We start from the raw sequence: 21,702 nt of genomic DNA on the forward strand, positions 1-21,702 counted from the left end.
TTTTCCCGCATTAAAATGAGGCAACTGGTATACCTGACAGTCTGTGATCTCCGTCGAGTTGCCTTGGTGTGTCGGACCGTGGGACTCTTTGGGATTCTTGGGTCGGCCATCTGATGTGAGGCGGCGGGCGGGCAGGCACGGCACACCCGGGTGATGTGTCCCAGTTTTCTGCATTGTCTGCATTCTGCATTGTGTAAACAGCAAATCGTCCGCTCGTGGCCCTCCAGCTTGCACAGTTCCCCTCTTCTGGATGAAATTGTCGTGGTGGGTGTGTGGCTTGTGTGTGCTGCTGCACTCAGTGCACACCCTCCCGCATAGCTGCCAAGTTATCCCTTTTTAAAGGGATTTTCCCTTATGCTGAATAGGCTTCCTCGCGAGAAAAGGGAAAACTTGGCAGCTATGCCCTCCCGGTCGGATTCTGAGTCGTTGGTGAGGTCCTCATGGTGGACCCTTGGTTGGGACGACGCGTTTGACTGGAATCCTTGTGCTGACCTACCTCTTGGCAGCTTCAGTTGCTAGAGCCTCCTCTAGCGCGACCTGGCGTAGGGAGGTCACATGCCCGGTTATGGTTTCTCTGGGGGCCTGCCGCTTTGCATAGAAGGTGTTGCGACACGCTACCACTGAGGGTTGTGGAGAGAAGTCCCCTTCAGCTGTTCCATTATCGTGTCATAGGGAACGGTTGCGATATTTGCGGGAGCGAGGAGGGTTTGGGCAATCTCGAACATTTCTTCTCCACAGACGCTGAAGAAAGTTGCCCTCTTCTTGGCTGCGTTGGTGACGTCCTTTACCTTCAGGAGGAACTGGAAGCGGGTGACGTATCCTTCCCAGTCTCCTGAGACTGGGCTGAATGGCATGAAGCTGTTGTCTGTTGCCATTCTGGGTCCTTGGTTCCTGGAGCTGTAGCCTGAATGCGCGGTGCGATGCTGTGTTGTCTGTAGTGGCTGTGTGCGGTGCGCGATGGACAGCTCAGCAGGATTCCACCTTTGTTGCCAGTGAAATATACTTGGCGTCCTGCAGTGATTTCATGCTCTTTATTGCAGCTTTTAAAACAGTGATTGAATTTCCACCCAAACCTCGGGCTTTTATATACATTATTTACACAATGAGTCACATCTGATTGGCTGATTCTGCTTCCCTCCTGGAGCCTGATTGGTCTTCTCCTGAAGGCCAATCAGTTGTTGCATTCTATGATCCTGCCTGCCTATTGTTCTAGGATCGAAGCTTAGTACATAACGGTCTATAATGTCATACTGATACCTGCAACACACCTGGTCCCCATCCTTTTCACCAATAATATAATGGAGCTGCAACCACCTCCCAGACAGCTTCTTCTTTTCTTTAATTTTACAGCGTCTCACATCCATCTTTGAATATACGCTACTTCAAGTTCTTTTCAGCATTCTCTGTTGTTTGTTTTCTGCATCCACATCATAAGACCTACTGTTAGTTCTAGGTCATCTACCCACCACATAGGTGATTGTCCCTTTAGTCTTTTAAAATTGTAGGGGCTCAACACTAGATCTGCTTTATTCCACTGACCTGAGTTGTCTCATGCCAGAAGCCCTGTGTATGTATATTTTAACTTTGCGACCTTTCCTTCCAACCTTTATTCTCTGTCATATCCAATAATTATTAGTTTCCCTGTCTTTTAATTGCTCGTTCCATTGCATGTTGTGCTGTTCTTAAGCTGTTTATGTTTCTTTGTGTCATGGTTCAGCTTACACATTTGTAATCAATTAAATGAAGACAACCTCTTACAACCCAAATATTTTCTCATTAAAAGAAGTTGCACTTGGAGCAGAGGTGAAAAAAATGGACTTTGGCTAATATACAAGTGAAACTCGGAAATCGTCGAATATCGTCAAAAAGTGCATTTATTTCAGTAATGCAACTTATTATTTTTAATTTTTCTTTTAATTTGTACAAATGCTTTCTTTTGGGAATTCCATAGTAATAAAATGAATAGTTATAATAATACAAAAATAAACAAAAATGAACATCGCTATTACATTTCATTAATTACATTCCTTTTATAATTGACCCACCTAACGACAAATAATTACACTTACAACAAATCAAGGCTTGACATATCTTGCTTTGCATGTCATGCATCTATCTCATATATTGGTTTCACCTTTTAAGTTGCATTACTGAAATAAATACACTTTTCGATGATATTCTAATTTTCCGAGTTTCACCTGTAAGGGAAGGGGCAAGTCAAGATTATATGGTTTAAAAGGGGGGACAAAGAGAAAGGGGATTTCAGATAGCTGCCTGTTGGCTCAAGAGTCTTTCTGCAATTCAGGATTCAGTAGCAGTTGCTCTGGTTCTTTCAGCAACTTGGGCAGATGGTTCTTTGCCTTGAGTAGTAGATAACAAGCATAAAACAGGGGACTCAAAGATGTTAGGAGGAGGGGCACTTGAGAGCAAAATGCAAACCACAGAAGGACAATATGCCCCAAACTAATGGGCAATTAGAGCTTGTTGTCCAACACCTGCATTAAAATGCAGTGGTATAATATTTCATTAAATACATGTTCCCTGCAAGGTATTGCCTCTAATTGTGATGTTCCCAGAATGCTTTGTTGCCTATACAGTGGAACCTCGGTTTGCGACCACCTCCGTTTACAATGAACTCGGAGAGCGACCGCTGCGGACCCAGAAGTATTCACATCCGGGTTCCGTGCGTGCGGATGCGCAGAAGCGATTGCAGCATGTGTGTGTGCAGAAGCACTCTATCGGTGCTTCGCGCACGCGCAGAAGCGTGCCTTCGACGAGCAACGAACTCAGGGAGCGACCAGCTCCCCGGAATGGATCGTCGTCGTAAACCGAGGTACCACTATAGTTTCACATGTGCCGATGGATTTAATCTTCAGAAGAATTTTAGTGCTTCTGCTGTGTTCAAACTGATTATATAATACTATACAATTAATTCTCTGCTATGCACATATATTGTGCCTATACCTATAGTATGTTTTGCAATGTATATTCTATGTATGGATAAAAACTGGTATAGATGAGTCTGAATCCCTGTGTGTTTGCATATTTTTGTTTGGGTGTGCTTATTCCCACAAGGACTGCAGATATTGGGGAGATGAAAAAGATCATGATCAGCATGAAGAACACTAGAGAGAACTGGTATTTGTAGGTATCTTGTTTTGTTTTGGTACTTTTACCAAAATAATGCCAAGGCATGTCTGTTCTCACATTCACATCTTCTTCTGCTCATCCTTGTGTTATACTCAGTTCCTGATGGACACACACAAACTTAACTCTAGCACTTTCAACATAACTTTATAGTGTAAACTTCCCTGTGAACCTTGGACGAAGGGAGTTATATAAATTTAATTAATAACTTTATCTTGTTCTTGATTGTTGTAATGCTTCCCGGGTGCCTACAAGGCCCATGTCCCTTGGAAGTCATCAGGTCAGTTCCTTAGCTACTTCATTGAGCCCAGACTTCGCTTAAAATCCCATCTCTTGCCACCTACTGACTTGAAGAGAGCAGCAGGATTCTCCCTTTATAATCTTACTATGTTATCCGTACAATCCATCCAGACCAGAATACAGACAGTTAAAAACATGAACACACATTTAAGGAGCATAACACCCCGAACAAATACAGTACTCTTTTTATATAGAGAATTTTTAATTTCCTGACCTAACAGCTATTCTCAGTCTTTTACATATGCTTTATTGCTCTCATCTCATTCTTCCTTTAACTCTAACCATTCTAATCTTCTCTAACATTTCCAACAGACACGTATCCGTCACTCCCTCTTGACTCCGTCTAACATTTTGTTCCACTTTTCTGTTGTCAATCATTATTCCATGCACTCTTCTGTCATAATGATGTTGCTTCCAGTAGCACCTTAGAGACCAACTAAGTTTGTCATTGGTATGAGCTTTCGTGTGCATGCACACTTCTTCAGATACACTAAAACAGATACAGAAACAGAAGTGTGCATGCACACGAAAACTCATACCAATGACAAACTTAGTTGGTCTCTAAGGTGCTACTGGAAGGAATTTTTTTATTTTTGTTTCGACTACAGCAGACCAACAGGGCTACCTTCCTGTAATTAGAATGATGTTGCTGTTTGTTGTACCCTTTTAGAATCTTGAAGTACTTTCTGGTTTATCTGTTTTCTTTTTATGTTTCGGATCTTACCAAGTTTTGTCATTTTAGTTGATTAATCTATCCAGTATTCACTCTTAACTTTCTACAGATTCTACCAAAATGTTTGCTTCTTTGCAGCATCGTGAATATATAATTTTATTCTTTGATGGCTTTCTTACTTCTGCTCTTTAAGTCTCTCTGCTGCTATCTGATATTTTCTACTCGTTCAGATCAATTGACTCCCATGTGCCATTCTCTTCATTAGCTTTAAGTTTCTTCACTTGTTTTTCGCCCTTTCAAATTTCTCCTTGGTCATCTTCATCTATATCAGTAACATTTTCTGTTTCTAAATGCTACTCCTCAGAATACACAGAGATACCAGTGCTAAACCTATTATTACCATCCCTCTTTTTTACCTTTGTCCCTTCCGCTTTGCAACTCCCAGTTGTTGTTGTTGTTGTTGTTGTTGTTGTTGTTGTTGTTGTTGTTGTTGATATACTGCCCTTCATCCAAAGATAGGATACTTCACATAATAAAAATACAAAATGAGAACCCAAAATACATAACAAAAGCAAAACAAATAGCCTTCCTCCCACAAACACATTATTATTATTATTATTATTATTATTATTATTATTATTATTATTATTATTATGGGAGCGTCAGATCATCTGGCATTCAACTCTTGTTCTCTGTTATATTCAGATCCTTCAAGAAACCACATTTGATCAACCTGTTTCTAAGGTGTTTCATAAATAAATAATGATAGTATAAGAATGAAATCTAAGTACATCAAAGTAGCATTTGTTGCTTTTATTACACATTTGCATCATTACAAGGATAATCAGATAATATATTAAAATCCCTACTTTGATTTATATACAAGACATGCTACATCACACTCCAAACTTTTGACACACATTGTATGTTAGGAAAGAAATAATGAGGTAATAAGAGTTTTTAAATGTATGATTTTCACTGTTCTTATAATGCAGCCTTATTCAGCTGGTGCCCTTCAGATGTTCTGAGAGCTGGAGCTCTCAGCTCCAGCTATCATGGCCAATGGTTAGGAGTGATGGGAATTGTGGTCCAAAACATTTGGAGGGCACCAGGTTTGGGAAGGATGTTATAATGCAACATGTGATAAAATAATCTATTCTGGAAACTTACCTCAGCAGAATACTTGAATTCAGGTTTCTGCCATGGACTTTATTTATAAATATAATTGCATGATCACTTTTCAATATGTAGACTTGGCAATAATAGTGAAATATGGCAAATACAGTTTTAAGTTTCACATATTCTCTCTCAAAGGTCACAATCTCATGTCCAAGGGCATTTAAATAGGTTCTATATCTATATCCATCATTTGCCTGCAAAATTGGATAGTTCTTTTTGTTGTTGCAATGACTACAGAGCAGGTAATGACTCTAATGGTACAAAATAACTTGAAACCAATAAGCTATCATTTAGGTGCAAAGGTATCCATGTTGGTTACAAAAGTATACAGTGAACAAGTAACATCTAAGATGCTTCTAAAATGACCAGATGTTTAACCGAAAAATGCTGAAACTGTTTTGTTTATGAGAAATATACCTGTGTGGTCAATTTATGGATAATGCCTAGTACATTAATAGTGAATATAACAACCTGGACTGTTTGTCCTGTACAAAATGATTCATTGTTAAGTTCTAAGAGTGCTTTGAGATCCAAGAAAAATACGGGATTCTATTTGTGCTGGGCACAATGTGGACACCTCAAAGCAGACTACGCTCTCTCAATAACTAACGAAGTTTAAATTAGGAAGAATCTAATATACCTGTACTGGCTACATAGTTTCAAAGGATATTACTTCCTGTGTCAAATGAATTTATTATTTTAAAAAGTCTTGCTGTACAGTTTTTAATATGTCCAGTATTTGAGAATATATAAAACATACAAAAATATTCAGATGATGTGGCAGTATTTTTAGCATCTCAGCTTATCTACAGTCTGTTTTACCTGATAACTCTTTAAAAAAACCTCTTAAGGAAAAATGAAAAAAATCATTTTGTGGTGACTTTCTTAAAATCTTATTATTTTGGTTCTGGAACGATTCTTGGAAAATACAATATACAAGTCCTCTGATTAACAGCAGTCAATGTACAATATATTACATTCTTTGCTGGTGCAAAGATGTGTTCTGGATAGCACACGCAACTGTTATATAAAAGGCTTGAGAAGTTCCTTTCAGTGGAATGTGTTGGGATTAGGTCTGATCATCATGACAACTTTCTTCAGTGAGTATGAGCCTCCACGGAACTCAGCCCAGTAGACACCATCTTGGTATCGACTTCGGTAGTGTCCTCCTCTGTACCAAACACCATTGAGATTCGAGTGTGCACATGCATTGTACCACCATCCCCCTTTCTGGTAATGAGCACAGTTACCTGTAATAGAAATGAGAATATCACTCTATGAATAAATGGTATGTTGCAACCTGATTGGCTACCGATGGCCGGCCAGTCCGCCGCACAGCTGCGCCCACGGCAACCGCGCTGTGCCTGCCCGCCCGCCGCGCTGTAGCGCCTGTGATAGCCGCGCTGCGCCCACCCGCCCACCGCGCTGGGAAATGGGGAGGCGGGGCGCTGGAGGGATCCGGCGCACCACGGTGCCAGGGGCGCTTAAGACGGCCCTGCTGGAACCACTTAGCAAGCTTCTAGGAAGCCTAAATTAGGGGTGGACAGAAGGTAGATCTTGATCTGCTGGTAGATCTCTGGGTAATTGACAAAGCTTTCTTACTCCCAGTTGTTTAACAATAGAGAAGTGAAATGACTCCCCCATCCCAGTTATACTGCTGAAATGAAGAAAGCTTGGGACAACCAAGCTTTGGGATTCTTATGTGGAAGGACAGTGAGTGCCATCCAGTTTCAATGACGCAGAACAAATTCCTGGGCTCACAGTTCTTTTATTCTAAGTGTATGTCTTTTCTCACTAGGGTTTGCTTGGTGGGCCCCAGGGTTTCCAATAAAAACAAAATAGATCCTGCAAGCCTGAAGTCTGCCCATCTCTGGCTTGAGCATCTTAGGCAGTATAATATCTGGATAGGTCTCCAGGCTGTTACTTCTCCTGCCATGCCTGCTCTACCCTCAGTTCCTTTTGGCTGTTTTGTCTCACCCACTTTCCTGCCTATTTTGCTACTTCTAGAAATATAGAAGCATGTCAGATGGACTGCTTACAGAATGCCTGGGAACTCCAGACAAGGATTTGGTTAAGAACATATATCTGTAGTTGTACATTTGGTGTGTTCCTGACATCCAGAATAATGTATTTTTTTCCAATTTATTTAATATATAAAAATAAAATGTTTTCATATAAATTTTTATGTGCCTTCACATAGAGTTTGTAGCTCCTTTTAACTTTTTGTACCTGTGTATACATCATGGTCTCTGTCCAGTGTAGTGAATTGCTTCCCATTGTGCCATGTAAAAGAGTCTCCAGCATTGCCATTGTATCGGCCCAGTCGCAACTTGTAGTATTCACTTTCTGGCTCAAGTCGGAAACTGGCATATTCAGCAAACACTTTCCGGCCTGACCAGTCTTCCATGGTTATTAACAATTTGTAGTTGCCTTGATTTGTCAGCCAATAAATATTTTCTAAGCCCAACCAGTACTCTCCATCAATATTACCAAATCCTTGCTGTAGAAGAAAGAAAATAAAAAAGAAAATATGAATTAGTACTTGGCATCGATCTTTTGTAACACTCATACAGTGTACTTAGCCGCAGTGAGATTGTGATGTTTCTGGGCTGACAATCTGAAAATCGCCATCTGGCTCTGAACTGTGGGCCATTTTCAAAACTTAAGTGGCTCGCTGGATTCCTGTGGATGGGTGACGACCTCTTTGAACACATGCCCTGCTTCTTCTTTCTATGTCAGTTTAAAAAATACTCAAGGAAGGTTCCTCCCCCTTTTGGTCCATGAAAATCTAAGCACACTTCACACTTCATCTTTATATCATGGGAGTCTTATTTCCGATGGCTTATTCCCAGGTTGCCTGGTGGTGTGTATATCTTGGAACCCAATGTGTAGGACCAATACTGTTGTTCTTTTCCTCCCAAACATTGTCTTGCCAAGAAAGGGGGATAAAATTTGGGAGGCAAGGAACCATGTCATTTGCACCAAAGATAGGGCTCCAAGTTGATGCTCACTCACACACTGTCATTGATTATTATCTACTGGAGTGACATCAGAAAAAGCCTCATGGAACCAGCCATTAGAATAAGGTGTGAATTGTGCCTCTGAGCTTATCCTTATATTAAACTATGTGTTTGAGGCCTCAAGGGTCTTGGGCCTCAAACCAAGTTCTGCAATGGATGGCTTGCCCTTGCACTTTTTCTGGAATGCTATTATCAGGCACAAAGGACCTTTTTGCTGCTCCCTGTGGTCCAACCGAAATAGAATTGTAAGATTGGAACTTCTTATTTTTTTCCTTTTCCATATAAATTAGCCTTTCCATAAGTACTTAGTGCACATGCAAAAAGTAGTAAGCAGCTTACTACTACAGATCTTTCATGGTCTTGATTGCATGCCTTTAGGTTATGCTACCAGACTCCTTCACCTTCATTTCAACTCCATTATTCACTTTGACTTTAATCAACCCATCTGCAGTCCCTATCTGCAGACCTCCTCTTTTGACTTAAATACTGCCAGTACTTCAAACTGTGTGCTTTCTTGTTTCCTTGTACATTCTAATCCTTAAAAAAAACAACCCAAATCTTTCTTTCTGATGGTTGTCCCAGCCTTATTATTTATTGATAACACTCCAGATACCAAATTCCTAGGAGAATATTGTTGAAGTCCAGCTCAAACTATATGATTAAGAGGCCCAGGGAGAAATGGTCCGTGTTTTGCTGCCTTTGACAGCGATGTTTTAAGTAGTTCAGGTACTCCTTCTTCTGTCATGGATGTAATCAAGTGCCCTAACTACGGTACTTCAGGTAAATTATTGTTGGAAAGACTGAAACATGAATTCAAATAATGTTTCTTAGAATAAAAACTCACAGTTGTTTGTCCTAACCTTGTAAGTCTCCCAGTTCCTGAAAAAGTTGACAGATCCATCTAAACGTCTCTGAATGACTGTCCAGCCACCAGGATCTTGTCGTTGATCACACCAGACCTGCATCAATCGGTTTGTATTTTCAGGTTTCACAAGATATATGGAACTGGTGTCATGACCATCTTCTAAAGCTTGCAGGCAGTCCCTCCAAGGACCTTGTTGAAAAAAGAAACAAGTCCATAACAAACACTGTTGCACATATTTCCACTTCAATTTATTTTCACTTCCAGATTAGAATTGAATTTTTTTTTCTTTGTGCTGTTTCATACACAGTCATACACAGAGGTAATTAGTTTGTCAGACTGAGCATCCACATTTCTAGGCAATCTGGACTGAAAAACAATTGTTCTAGAAAACTGTACTTCATAAAATAATTAAAGTTCCATTGAAATTTAGTTTAAATTACATAGGTATAGGAGAAGATGCAGTATCCTTTAGTGGGTCAGATTGGAGCAATATGACATTCTGTTGCTCAGAGTCCTTTATTTGTTTATATGTTGACAGTTTATAATGTTATTTTCAGACTATTAAGTATGCCTGTCTGTGCAACCACAGAATAGAATGCATGACAAATGGTGGTATTGAGTAAAATCATGCTAGTCTTTTGATCTGTCATCTTTGGATATATTTAATTAGCCTTGGTTGCTGTGGTCCTCTAAAGCATTTTTTTCATTAAAATGCTGTAGTCAGCAATTGACTGATTATAAAATGTGAAACAGCACAATCCATTCTGCATGGGAGGATGGGGAAGTTCTTATTACTGAAAGCAGGTGTATCAATATGAGATGTAGGAATGGGCAAGCATCTTCACCACCAGAAGGATAAATTTTAAGGGATTCAACAGATTGTCCTCTTATGAATTGACTGAAGCAACATCGTTTCACATCCTCTGTGTGCATAGAGCTTTAATCTGTATGAGACTTCTCCTGCTGAGAGGTATTCCCTGGCAGAATTAGGGAAGTGCACACCGACAATCCTGACGGGTCAGTTTTTGAAGTTTGGATAGGGATGCAGGAGGTATTTTTCAAACTTCAATATTTTTCTGCAAATGTTTGGGTTCTATTATCTGTGGAGATATTTTCTCAACCTCCCTACCCTCACCATCCCAACCCATTTAGGTTACCAAGATGCCTAAACACAGACAACCCAGTTTAGAAGTATGAAGATAAATGAGATGCTCTGCTATTTATTGGCCATCCCAAGTGAGGTTGTTGTTGTTGTTAATCTAGTTTGCCTGTTTGACATCCTGTTTGTGTGTTTGCTCGTTTGCAACACAATATATCTTCTGAACTTTGAGATACTTGAATGAAATTAGCAGTACTGTAATTGTTTGGACACAATTTTATTTTTTGTGTTCAAACTCCAGCTCCTGTTTTCAAGAGGGCCAGGAAAGGTACAAAATGCACTGTAATGCAACATGTCTCTTGAGTGCTCATCTGGGAAGCTTTTATTCTATTTAAGGCCATTTTGCATGTTGCAAGCTTCCTACTTTGGGACATCTGTGCAATAAACTACCGGTACTTGTCTACCAGACCAAACAGATGGCAGTTGGAATTTTATTAAAATAGTTTTCATTTTGTTTTTACATCTAGTTAATATATATTTATTTAAAAGGAGTAGCATAAAAACTTCCTATTGTTATGAATTGCTTACTGTTTCATTTTCTTAGGGCAGTAATTGAGGCATTAAGATGCAATAGCACCAACCAACAGATAAACAGTGCATATGTCTTCCACACACACACACACACACACACACACACACACCCGCTCTTGAAACCTCCACAGAGACTGTTAAAGTTGTCTTTGGCTTCCTATGCTGTGAAAGGATTTTACAGCTGAACTGCTTGCCAGAAATAACATTGGCATGGGAATTGATAATGGTGTCAGCTATGTTGCAAGAGAGTCATAGACATTTGTATTTTCAGAAGAGAAACTAGATTTAACCTTGGGCATTTTGCTCAGGATCTGATGACTTTTTTTTAGCATCCTGAGAATCTCAACAGGTTTTATATGCAGATACAGGCACCCAAGCTGTTTTCAGACTAATCCCACAGCACAAGGCAAGTCAGAACCCACACCTGTGATATGACAATGGCAAACCTTAGCTGCAATGCAAGCTATGCTGTAGTCTATTGCCTATCAAGGCCCCACAGTGAGAGATAGTCCAAAAGGCCCAGCAGGTCAGGAATTTAAATTTGCCCTAGGTGTGGTGCCAAGGGCCACAATTGGTCCCACATCCAGGGGAAAACCCACTAATTCCTGCCGCCATTGGCCAATTTGGTGGCAGGAGGATGATCCACAATTTGGTGGCAGGAGTGCAGTATCCACTAAGGGATGCGGGTGGTGCTGTGGTCTAAACCAGTGGTCCTCAACCTTGGGCCTCCAGATGTTTTTGGCCTACAACTCCCATGATCCCTAGCTAGTAGGACCAGTGGTCAGGGATGATGGGAATTGTAGTCTCAAAACATCTGGAGGCCCAAGGTTGAGGACCACTGGTCTAAACCACTGAGCCTCTTGGGCTTGCCAATCAGAAGGTCGGCATCTGCAAGATGGGGTGAGCTTCCGTTGCTCTGTTCCAGCTTCTGCCAACCTAGCAGTTCAAAAGCATACCAGCACAAGTAGATAAATAGGTACCACTGTGGGAGGAAGGTAAGCAGTGTTTCCGCGCGCTCTGGCACTTGTCATGGTCCTCTATGCGCCAGTAGCAGTTTAGTCATGACCCAGAAAGCTATCTGGACAAATGCCGATTCCCTCACCCTGAAAAGTGAGATGAATGCTGCACCCCATAGTCGCCTTTGACTGGACTTAACTGTCCAGGGGGTCCTTTACCATAGGCACATTATAGTGTTACTAATATAAAGGTAAAGTAATACTGTGAATCTGGTATCTCAAGGCACCTAGGGGTATTTTTCTTCTCAGCTGTAGGACAGAATAATGAAGAAGTCATTTTATTTTTTTAAAAAAACATATCTCCATATTTGGGATAAATGTTAAAATATGTGCAACAGTATGCAGAGAATGATCTATGTAGGCTTTTATCAGAGATATTACAATGATACATTTCTTGGCAGCAAAAAATAGATGTCTGTTTCTATAGGTGGTTAATAAAATGTATGCTTATATCCACATTCCAGTGGAAATTTATAGAATCATATAATTGTAGAGTTGGAAGGTACCCCAGTGGTCATCTAGTTGAATCCCCTGCTATGTAGGAATGTCAGCTAAAGCATCCATGATAGATGGCCATCCAGCCTCTGCTTAAAAGGAAGGAGAGACCTAAACTTCCTGTGGGAGACTGTTCCACTGTCAAACTGCTTTTACAGTCAGAAAGTTTTTCCTGATGTTTAGTTGTAATCTTCTTTCTTGTAACTTGAAGCCATTGGTTTGAGTCCTACCCTCCATAACAGGAGATAACAAGCTTATTACCTCTTCCATGTGATTCCTTGCTTGTTCTTTTTAAAAAGCCACTTGAACCAGCTTTGGGTTACTACATTTTTATAATTTGAGGCTTTAGCAAGTATTTATCTCTACCATTATCACCCCCAAATCCTATGGATGTTGTGTTCTGAAAGTCCAAATGAACAGGAAAAATACAGATCCCCTCACCCTTGTTTGTTGTTGAAATTAGAATCAGTATTTTACCAGGCTTTCAATGGCGAAGCAAGACATAGATTGCACTCCTGCTGCCAGTCAAAGGATGCTTGAGGTTTCACAAAGTAGTATAAATGCTGCTGTGCCGTGTGTGTGTGTGTGTGTGTGTGTGTGTGTGTGTGTGTGTGGCATTCATGGGGCATGCTGAGTGTAGGCAATCATGGATTTGCAGGGTCTGAAGCCTTTTGTTCTTCTGACATGGCCACAAAATTGGCCCCAAAGCATGTCAGCCCTTTGGCAGTACCATTCCTCTCCCATTGGAGTCAGTGTGAGGAAACAAAAAAAAAATTCTACCCCTCTACCTTGATGTTTAGCAGTTGCACTGCCTTGGAATCCCTACCCCACAATGGCTCTACTTGTTTATTAAATCAAATTTAAAACAAAAAGACAACAGGCGCCAATAGTCACAAAAAGCAACACCGTACCCAAATAGCATATTTTTTTCTCAGAACATGGGAAAGAAAGCCATCAGAGGACAAATAGAATTAAACATTACACTCTAGGTAGAGTCATCCTTTCTTGAGGAAAACTTATTAAATTGCAGTTGAACATCAAGTAGATGCCCTGCATATTGTTCTATGCAAACTGAGGGTGTGCCCCACAACACTCGCTTGTGGCAATGCATTTTAGGGGAAGTTCTTAGCATAAAGTACTTTTTAGGACGCTTCTTATCAGAATGCTATGATAGCCTTCAATGAAAGGTTCATCAGGCATGAATAGTTTATTTTGTCATATGTAACAGAAATGCTTTTTTATGATTAATGTAGTGACATGGCCTTCTTAATGAAAAATATAATAGTGGCCCCCACCAGAACTCTTTTGAGTTGTACAGTGGTACCTCGGGTTACAAATGCTTCAGGTTACAAATGCTTCAGGTTACAAATGCTTCAGGTTACAAACTCCGCTAACCCAGAAATAGTACCTCGCGTTAAGAACTTTGCTTCAGGATGAGAATAGAAATTGTGCTCCAGTGGCATGGCGGCAGCGAGGCCTCATTAGCTAAAGTGGTGCTTCAGGTTAAGAACAGTTTCAGGTTAAGAACGGAGCTCCGTAACAAATTAAGTTCTTAACCAGAGGTACCACTGTACACCCCTGGTCTACAGCTACATTAATGCAATATTCTATGAACAATATTGCTCAATATGTAATGCTGTACAGGAAAAACAGTGGGCCTTGTTACTGTAGTTTTTCTTGCAAAGTTACTTGATGAATGGAAATAATGGATGGAAGTGCTACAGAGGGTGCTACAAATATCACATTCTGGCTGAGTTTGCCAGAATACTGTCATGTCTTGGAGAATACTGTCATTTTCTAGTGGTGCTCTTCAAAACTTGTAGAAGGCAGAGTGTATTGGTAGCATCCCTTTGATAGTGTCTGCATTGAATAAAAGAAAGGGCCACACTAGTTTTATTTCTAAGATGTAAATGAAAATAAAATATTTTGAATTTCAGCTACGAAACTAAGATGGGAAATAAATTCAACACAAGAGGGTTGCACACCACAGTTTAAAAATAGTAATGTAAAGCAGTATACTATATAACATACTGGAACCCTTGGCTGTTATAGGCATATCACCTCTTTTTTCCCTTTCCTCCATATTTTATTTTGAGTTAAGGAGTTTGTTCCAGCTGTGCTTCTTGTCACACAGCATTTTTTAAATAAAAAAAACCAGTGCATCTGTTTTGCAGCAATTTAATGCACTGTATGTGCACTGGGAAGTTGTGCCTAATGCCTATAGAGAACTGCCAGAGAGAGCAGGGTTTAAGCTTATTTTTACAGGAGAATATATTTCTGCTGAGTTTCATCCTGCAATGCTCAGCATCTTTTTTTTAAAAAATGATTATTTGTATTCATTGGATGAAATTTCCAGACTATCTATTAAAGCAGGCAGTGGACATCATAGTTGCACTTGAATTTTTTTCCAGGCACATTTTGCAATAGATATTTTCCTTTTTAGAAATGCTATGATCACAGTTCATTCTTCCTATCCCCCTTTCCCATTGCTGATGTTTAAAAAAATAACTTATTTAAAAATGGTGGGGAAGATAAATTAATCAGATAGAGCTTTGCAAAATTGTTAGGTAAATGATACTATAGAAGGACTTTAGGAGCTCTGCAGTTTATGATACGTTTCCAGCATCTCCCTTGGAGCCAAGGACGTTTTCCATGACTGAATAAAGGAAAATACAGTTTTGTAGGTACTGCGTTCAGATCCAAGTTCTTTAGAGTGGGAAGTAGGTGTCCCTAAGGAGGTGTTAGTAAGTTGGAAGAGCAAATTATTCTTGGTCCCCTGGCAGTATGAACAGTAGAAAGATCTGTGGTGATAAGGTAATTGTTTATCTCTCTGCAGGGGTGCAACTCCAGCTCCTGCAGGCATAACACAGTTAGAAATTTCCTGGGTAGGTGGGTTGCATCCAACTGTTTCCAAACCTAAGCCAAGGACACTATCCTAACATTTGGGGGGGGGGGTCAGGCAATTTTCTTAACATTTAGAATCTTTGTTTTGTTAAGAATTTTGAAGCTTGCCTTGGACTAAAGTCTTTAAAAAAGTTTGCAACAAAAATCACACTTTATTTCACTATTCTAGAAAACGTATTTCACACATTTTAGAAAATATATTTCACTCAGGATTACTTGGGCAATAAACAAAAAAACTATAAAAAACTGTAGTCTCATTTTTATATAATAGGACTCAGAATTAAAAGTGGTATATTGTGGTTAATGATGTGTTTCTGTCAGGGATGCAAACAATTGGGAGGAAAAAATTTATTAATGCTATATTTTTGAAATCTTGTGCAAGCAGTAGCAGACATCCTCTTGCAGTGCAACTATTATATTCTATGGATTGCATCAAAGGATGAGAAACATGGTGAGCAGAAAACACAGGCTGAAGCATATGCATGCTAGCAGGTCATCAAAATGTATTGTAAGGAGCTCATACAAAGTTTTCCAGAGGAGCTTGTGCAAATGCAACAATTTATTTGGCTCTAGGCTTGTTTTTCTCACACAACATTCTTTACTAGCTCAAAATGGCCTTTCCATATGCAGAAAATGCTTTCTGCCAATGAAAGTGTGGCATTGGATTGAAGGTACAGATCTAGTGTTTGGTGCTGCGAATTCCTCCTATTTCTGAATAAGAAACGGTTTCTGTTCAACTGCTACCTTTTGGGATCATGGAGAAGAAAAAGTGGGAGAAAGCTCCTACCAACCATAGAAACACAGAAATGTATTTTTATATAAATAGTATTTAAATTTAGGTATTATTTATGCCATGGCTAAGAAATATGCAGTGTGTTATACACCTGGCCACAATAATGGAATCTATTTAGATCTTGACATTAAATGATTGCAGAAGGGCCATGTGAATTCACCATCAGTAGTTCAGAATGCTGTAGTTTTAGTTATTGGCTGCATTCTTCCAGGACCTAGAGTAAATTTGTCTGGAGTATGGTGCTCTAAAAAACATCTACTGTATTTCTATTCTTTGCCATGAAAACCAGTACTTTGCAGCATTAATAAATCATGCAAATGAAGTATTTATAAAGGTAATTAACATTACCTTGTAATTCTTTATTTACTACATGGCTGTTTTCAGTTTTGCCAGTCAAGGCACTAGCAGAACAAGGAATCTTGCAAGGTATTGAAGCCCTTGACTTGGAAATCTTATTCAGCCACTTCTGTCTTGGAAATCTTATTCAGCCTGATTTCAAAAGGCTACCCACTTTCAAGCATACTTGAACTGGCAAATAACTACATGCTTGCTTTTTAAAAGGAACTGGAAGTTGTTTATCTCAGGAAACTGAATTCTGCGACTTCTCTGTGTTCCTGTAGAATTGGAGCATACTCAAGATTGGAGTCAACTTAACCCAGTATTGCTTGCATAAGATAGCACAAGGGGACTTTCCTCCCTCGCTTCCCCCAAATATGCTCTGGAGAGTTGAGAGAACCCCCAGAACAGCACATAGGAAGAGATCTAGCAAGCCATCTAGCAAGCAGAAATGCTTGTGTTGATGGAACAATTGTATTAGTGTATTGAATTCCACCCTCACAGTTGCACATATTAGACATAGTTTAAGGTCCCTTTTTAAATATAGTAACAGCTTTGTTTGTAGCTCTATTCAAATGTTTTGTTGTAGAATGAGACTGTTTGGCAAGTAGTTTGACAAAAACATATTACAGTACTTTAATCCTATCCACAGAAAATAATTTATGCAGTCCAAAAATCAAGTCTAATAAAGTATGGCACTACGAAAGCTACTCCTTTATTCTTAGTGACGTTCGTGAGAATGTTTTTCTCCAGCACTATTGTCTGAGGCTTATGTGCAGCTTCTTTCCAGTTTTTGTTGTGGAACACTCTTTTCTGGCGCTTGAAAAATTGTATCCGTCACGTTTTATTTTCTCCTGGGATTTGTAAAGAAGTTTAAACTCACTGTGACACGATCAATCAAATTTTACCCGAATTGTAAGTGCTTCTGTTGAATTTATGATTTACCACATATGTCATAAGTTGACAAAATATCTTTCTGTATATATCTTTAAAATATGATGCCATATTTCTCTCTCTCTCTCTCTCTCTCTCTCTCTCTCTCTCTCTCTCTCTCTCACACACACACACACACACACACACACACACAAACAAACCACATTTGGTCCAGCTTTAGAATTAAATGTTGAACATGTAGTGCTGTGTACTTTTTCATAGTAATGATTATGTATGGATTTGCTTCACTAAATTTGGAAGGATATTTCAGTATTATCAAAATGTGTTTACAAGTAAGATTTTATATCTTGCCTTCAGTGATGGGATAAATACAGATGTTCCCAGGTGGTTTCCCATCCGGACACTTGTCAGATTCAGACCTCATCAGACTATGTTCTGGAAACTTTTATCTGAATTTCTCATTTCTGTTTCCTAAGACCAAGTTTATGATCTGAAAATACACATCATACTAAACTCTGTCAGAAGCCCTTTTTTAAAGCAACTACTAAGTTACTGAATTTGAACAGTATGCTAAACTATAGTTTAGCGCTACAGAATGAGTCTGAACAAGATAGGGCTTACACACCCACCTCTTTTCCTCTGACATGGCCATGAGATTGGAAGCTTTTGCTTCCATTTTCAACTTCCAATAGTTATGTACTTCATCCAAATTAGAAACTGTGCCAATATTTACTATGGTTTAGGGAAACAAGCTAGCATAATTAGTTGTGTTTTGGCATTGGCTTGTTCTCCAACCAGGGTGGCCAACATTTGGCCCTCCAGATGTTATTAGACTCCATCTCCCATCAGCTTCAGTCAGCATTGCCAATGACCAGGGATGATCAGATGTGTAGTCTGATAACAACTAGAGGGTCAAAGGTTAGTAACCCTCACACAAAACCATAGTTAACACAAATTATTGTTTGTTTGGGCATAGTCATAACATGCAACTATGCTTAGTTGGAAATGGAAGCAACCGGTTGTGATCTCTTTTTGACTCTACTAGAAGAGAACAGATTAATGGGGAAGAATGCAAGTCTACAGACACTTGTGATATCACTAAATCATAGTTTAATGTTATGTAAGAAACTGATAATATGCTGTGATGGGAATGGGGAAAAGTTTAGGGCAAGTTGTAGTGTTGGCTTTGTTTCTGCATGCTTCTGCATTCAGTCTTGATTGGCCTTCAATATGAATATGCTCTCATCTGCTAAAAACCTATCAGATGTCATACCAATGACAGCCTGATGAAACTGGAATTCAGCACAGCTTGATTCTTTTCTTTTGTTCTCATGTGTAACATTCATGTGAATAGTCCCTAAGACGACAGTCTTTACACACATTCTAAGAAGTAATCCTCATTAAGCACTCTGAGACATTTGGTACTTTCAAGTCTATATGCATAGACTGGACAACAGAATGTTCCTATCTAGTCCAAATATCTAAAATCCCACACGCCAAGCAGAACTACTGCTGCAGCTGGATGGAGGAAGTAACATGAACTAATGGGACCACATCACTTCTCAGCAGAGATTTGTACAAGTAAATGCTTATGCCTCTAATGTACTGTAATTTCAAAAAGCTATCTATGCCTATATCATTTATTTGATGTGGCCATAGCTTTGCGTGTCTTTTTAAACATTTGTTTATGAGATCTTGCTGCCTAACTTTATTCTCCCCCTCATGCTTCCACTTAGGTTCCTCTTATGGGCCATGATAAAGCCAAACTATTCTCTCTTGTTTAATAATGCTTTCAGTACTGTGTACAGTATATGGCAAATGATTCTGTGATGAAATTTTGTGCTCCTCTTCTGAGTAACACAATACCCAAAGGTGCAGTCATCCAGAAACCTGTGGCTGAACAATGTAATGCTTAAATGCATTTATTTTTCTTGCCTTTTTCCTGCTTGTAGCATGACTTTTAACAACGGGCTCAAGTATCAGTAACAGGGAATTTTTCTGCTTGCTACTGGTATTAGAAACATTGTTTTACCTTTTTTTATTTTGATTCTTTAATTGCTGCCAGGTTGCTGTATTTGATGTCATGTTTTAGCCTGGAGCAAAGGTTTCTGGCCAAGTTATAATCCAATTGAAATCAAGGAGTTCATAATGGAAAAACTGATAATAACAATAATAACATTGCTATTTGGAGTGAGGTCACCTTTTACCACTAACCATTCCCTTAGTAAAAACAATGCTAGCAGAAAACACAATCATGTGTATTTAAACATGCCTGCTTGCAGCCTGGTTTCTATGGGCCAAATGAGCCATGAATAGTCTTTTTGGTTGTTTTACTCAATTTTTAAGTAATCTCTGAAATGGTCAATGCATTAAAAAAATAAAAGTTATGACTCCTTTTTAATAAACCTTTTTATTTGGTTATTTTATGCTGTACATTAAAGGACCCTGGAATGTTTACGAGGCTTAATAAACTCTCCAAATCACCATAACCCAATATTTCACAAATGAGTTGATTATTTTTTCCTGCCTTTGCTATATCCTCCCACCTGTCAGACTGTTTTATTTGGCTGTGTGTGTGTGTGTGTGTATGTGTATGTACAAGGGGTGGGGAACATGAGGCCCTCCAGATATTGTTAAACTCCCAACTGTCACCACTCTCAGTCAGCATGGCCAACATCTGGGATTGGTGAGAGTTGTAGTCCAGCAACATCTGGAGAGCCACAGGCTTCCCACCTCCAGTCTATATAAACATATACTCATACAAGATAAAAAAGGTAAACTCATACAACACTGGATTGGATCCATGCTAATCTAGTTGAATTTAAATAAATGGGACTTAATTTTCAAATCATGAGTAGCTTGTTCCAGTGATTTTGATTGGATCCTTTTGCATTAACTTGGATAAATAATTAACTTACCATTGCATACAAATATTTTGGAGCATAAGACCCTCAACAGACCCATAATGACAAGGAGATGCAACCTTGTACTCAGAATCGTTATAGCCGGGATGGGGACAATTTTTGAGCCCAAGGACTGCATTTCCTACGTACCAGTTGTGAGTAGGATCAGAGCCATCAAGTGGGTTACGTTGAACCCACACAAAAGTTAGAGGTGGCTACCCATACACACCCTGCATCTCTCCAGCCTGGCAAGAACTACACATTATCAAAGAAAGCTACAATCCCTGGTTTGGACATAACCACTAAGCTGTGGATAATGGTTTGTTACCCCTGAACCTTGACCCAGGTGGCGCTGTGGGTTAAACCACAGAGTCTAGGGCTTGCTGATCAGAAGGTTGGCGGTTCGAATCCCTGCAACGGGGTGAGCTCCTGTTGTTCGGTCCCAGCTCCTGCCAACCTAGCAGTTCGAAAGCACATCAAAGTGCAAGTAGATAAATAGGGACCGCTCCGGCGGGAAGGTAAACGGCGTTTCCGTGCGCTGCTCTGGTTCGCCAGAAGCAGGTTTGTCATGCAGGCAACATGACCCAGAAGCTGTCTGAGGACAAACGCCGGCTCCCTCGGCCTATAGAGCGAGATGAGCGCCGCAACCCCAGAGTCGGACACGACTGGACCTGATGGTCAGGGGTCCCTTTACCTTTACCTTTTTACCCCTGAACCTTGGTGGGAAGGAAACACCTCCGAAAGGCATATTATTGGTGAATTATTATTGTTTACCATAACATGTGAACTGGGCAAAGACAGGTGCCTACAATTTTAATGTTTCATCCCTTGCATAAAAGTGTTTTTCTTTTGTCAAGTGTTTTTAAATAATTAATTTGATTCCATGTTGGTCATTTGTTCTGTATCATATTATTTTGTGTAAAGATTTTATTGTACACCACCATTATATTTTCTATGAGTTAATGGTTTATAAAGGCTAAAATGAATGAATGAATGATCAAAATTTTCTGCATCGTATAGTGTAGGTCAGGCAACATGCAAAGCATCTTTAGAAAATAAGCTAATCCCACCTTTATCACAAAGTATTGACATGTCAAATCCTGTTATTTTAAAGCAAGAATGCAAAATGTATAAAGTGGTTTCATAACACCAACAATTTCTCACTTCATGCCTTTGATACTGACCTCAGTGATCCCATGCCTATGCAGCAAAATGGGGCTACTGAAATGTTGAGGATGTCAGTTGGATGTGACAGGGAACAAGATGGAGTTGGGTGAAATTGGCCTGACTCGCTCTTCACAGCTTCTGGTATTCTGGAGGGAGGATTAAAGGCAGTCCAGAATGCTCCATGCCTTTAAGAAATCAGTCTGATCTGAAGTTAGTGAGCAAAAAACTACACTAGCTCCAGAGCTTAGTTGTCTTGCACTGTTGCACTATGGGGGTTTTTCAAAGAGCTCAACCCTGCCCTGCCTGATAATTCTCATAGG

General features: G+C 39.7%; 2 protein-coding genes across 16 annotated transcripts in view; one reads left to right on the forward strand and one right to left on the reverse strand.

Moving 5' to 3' along the window:
- RALGPS1 (Ral GEF with PH domain and SH3 binding motif 1) overlaps positions 1-21,702 on the forward strand; it is a 206,914-nt gene that overhangs the window by 82,489 nt on the left and 102,723 nt on the right. The window lies entirely within an intron of this gene.
- ANGPTL2 (angiopoietin like 2) overlaps positions 4,919-21,702 on the reverse strand; it is a 30,542-nt gene continuing 13,758 nt past the window's right edge. For both annotated transcript variants that reach the window (XM_035113383.2, XM_088664944.1), the window contains 3 exons: positions 9,180-9,373; positions 7,529-7,799; positions 4,919-6,549 (listed from right to left, as the gene is read on the reverse strand). In XM_035113383.2, the coding sequence (XP_034969274.1) occupies positions 6,350-6,549; positions 7,529-7,799; positions 9,180-9,373 (665 nt within the window). In that variant the 3' untranslated portion in view covers positions 4,919-6,349. The remainder of the gene's footprint in view (positions 6,550-7,528; positions 7,800-9,179; positions 9,374-21,702) is intronic.

The sequence above is a fragment of the Zootoca vivipara genome, chromosome Z2 (genome assembly GCF_965207765.1).
Source record: "Zootoca vivipara chromosome Z2, rZooViv2.hap1.1, whole genome shotgun sequence".
Classification (NCBI taxonomy): Eukaryota; Metazoa; Chordata; class Lepidosauria; order Squamata; family Lacertidae; genus Zootoca; species Zootoca vivipara.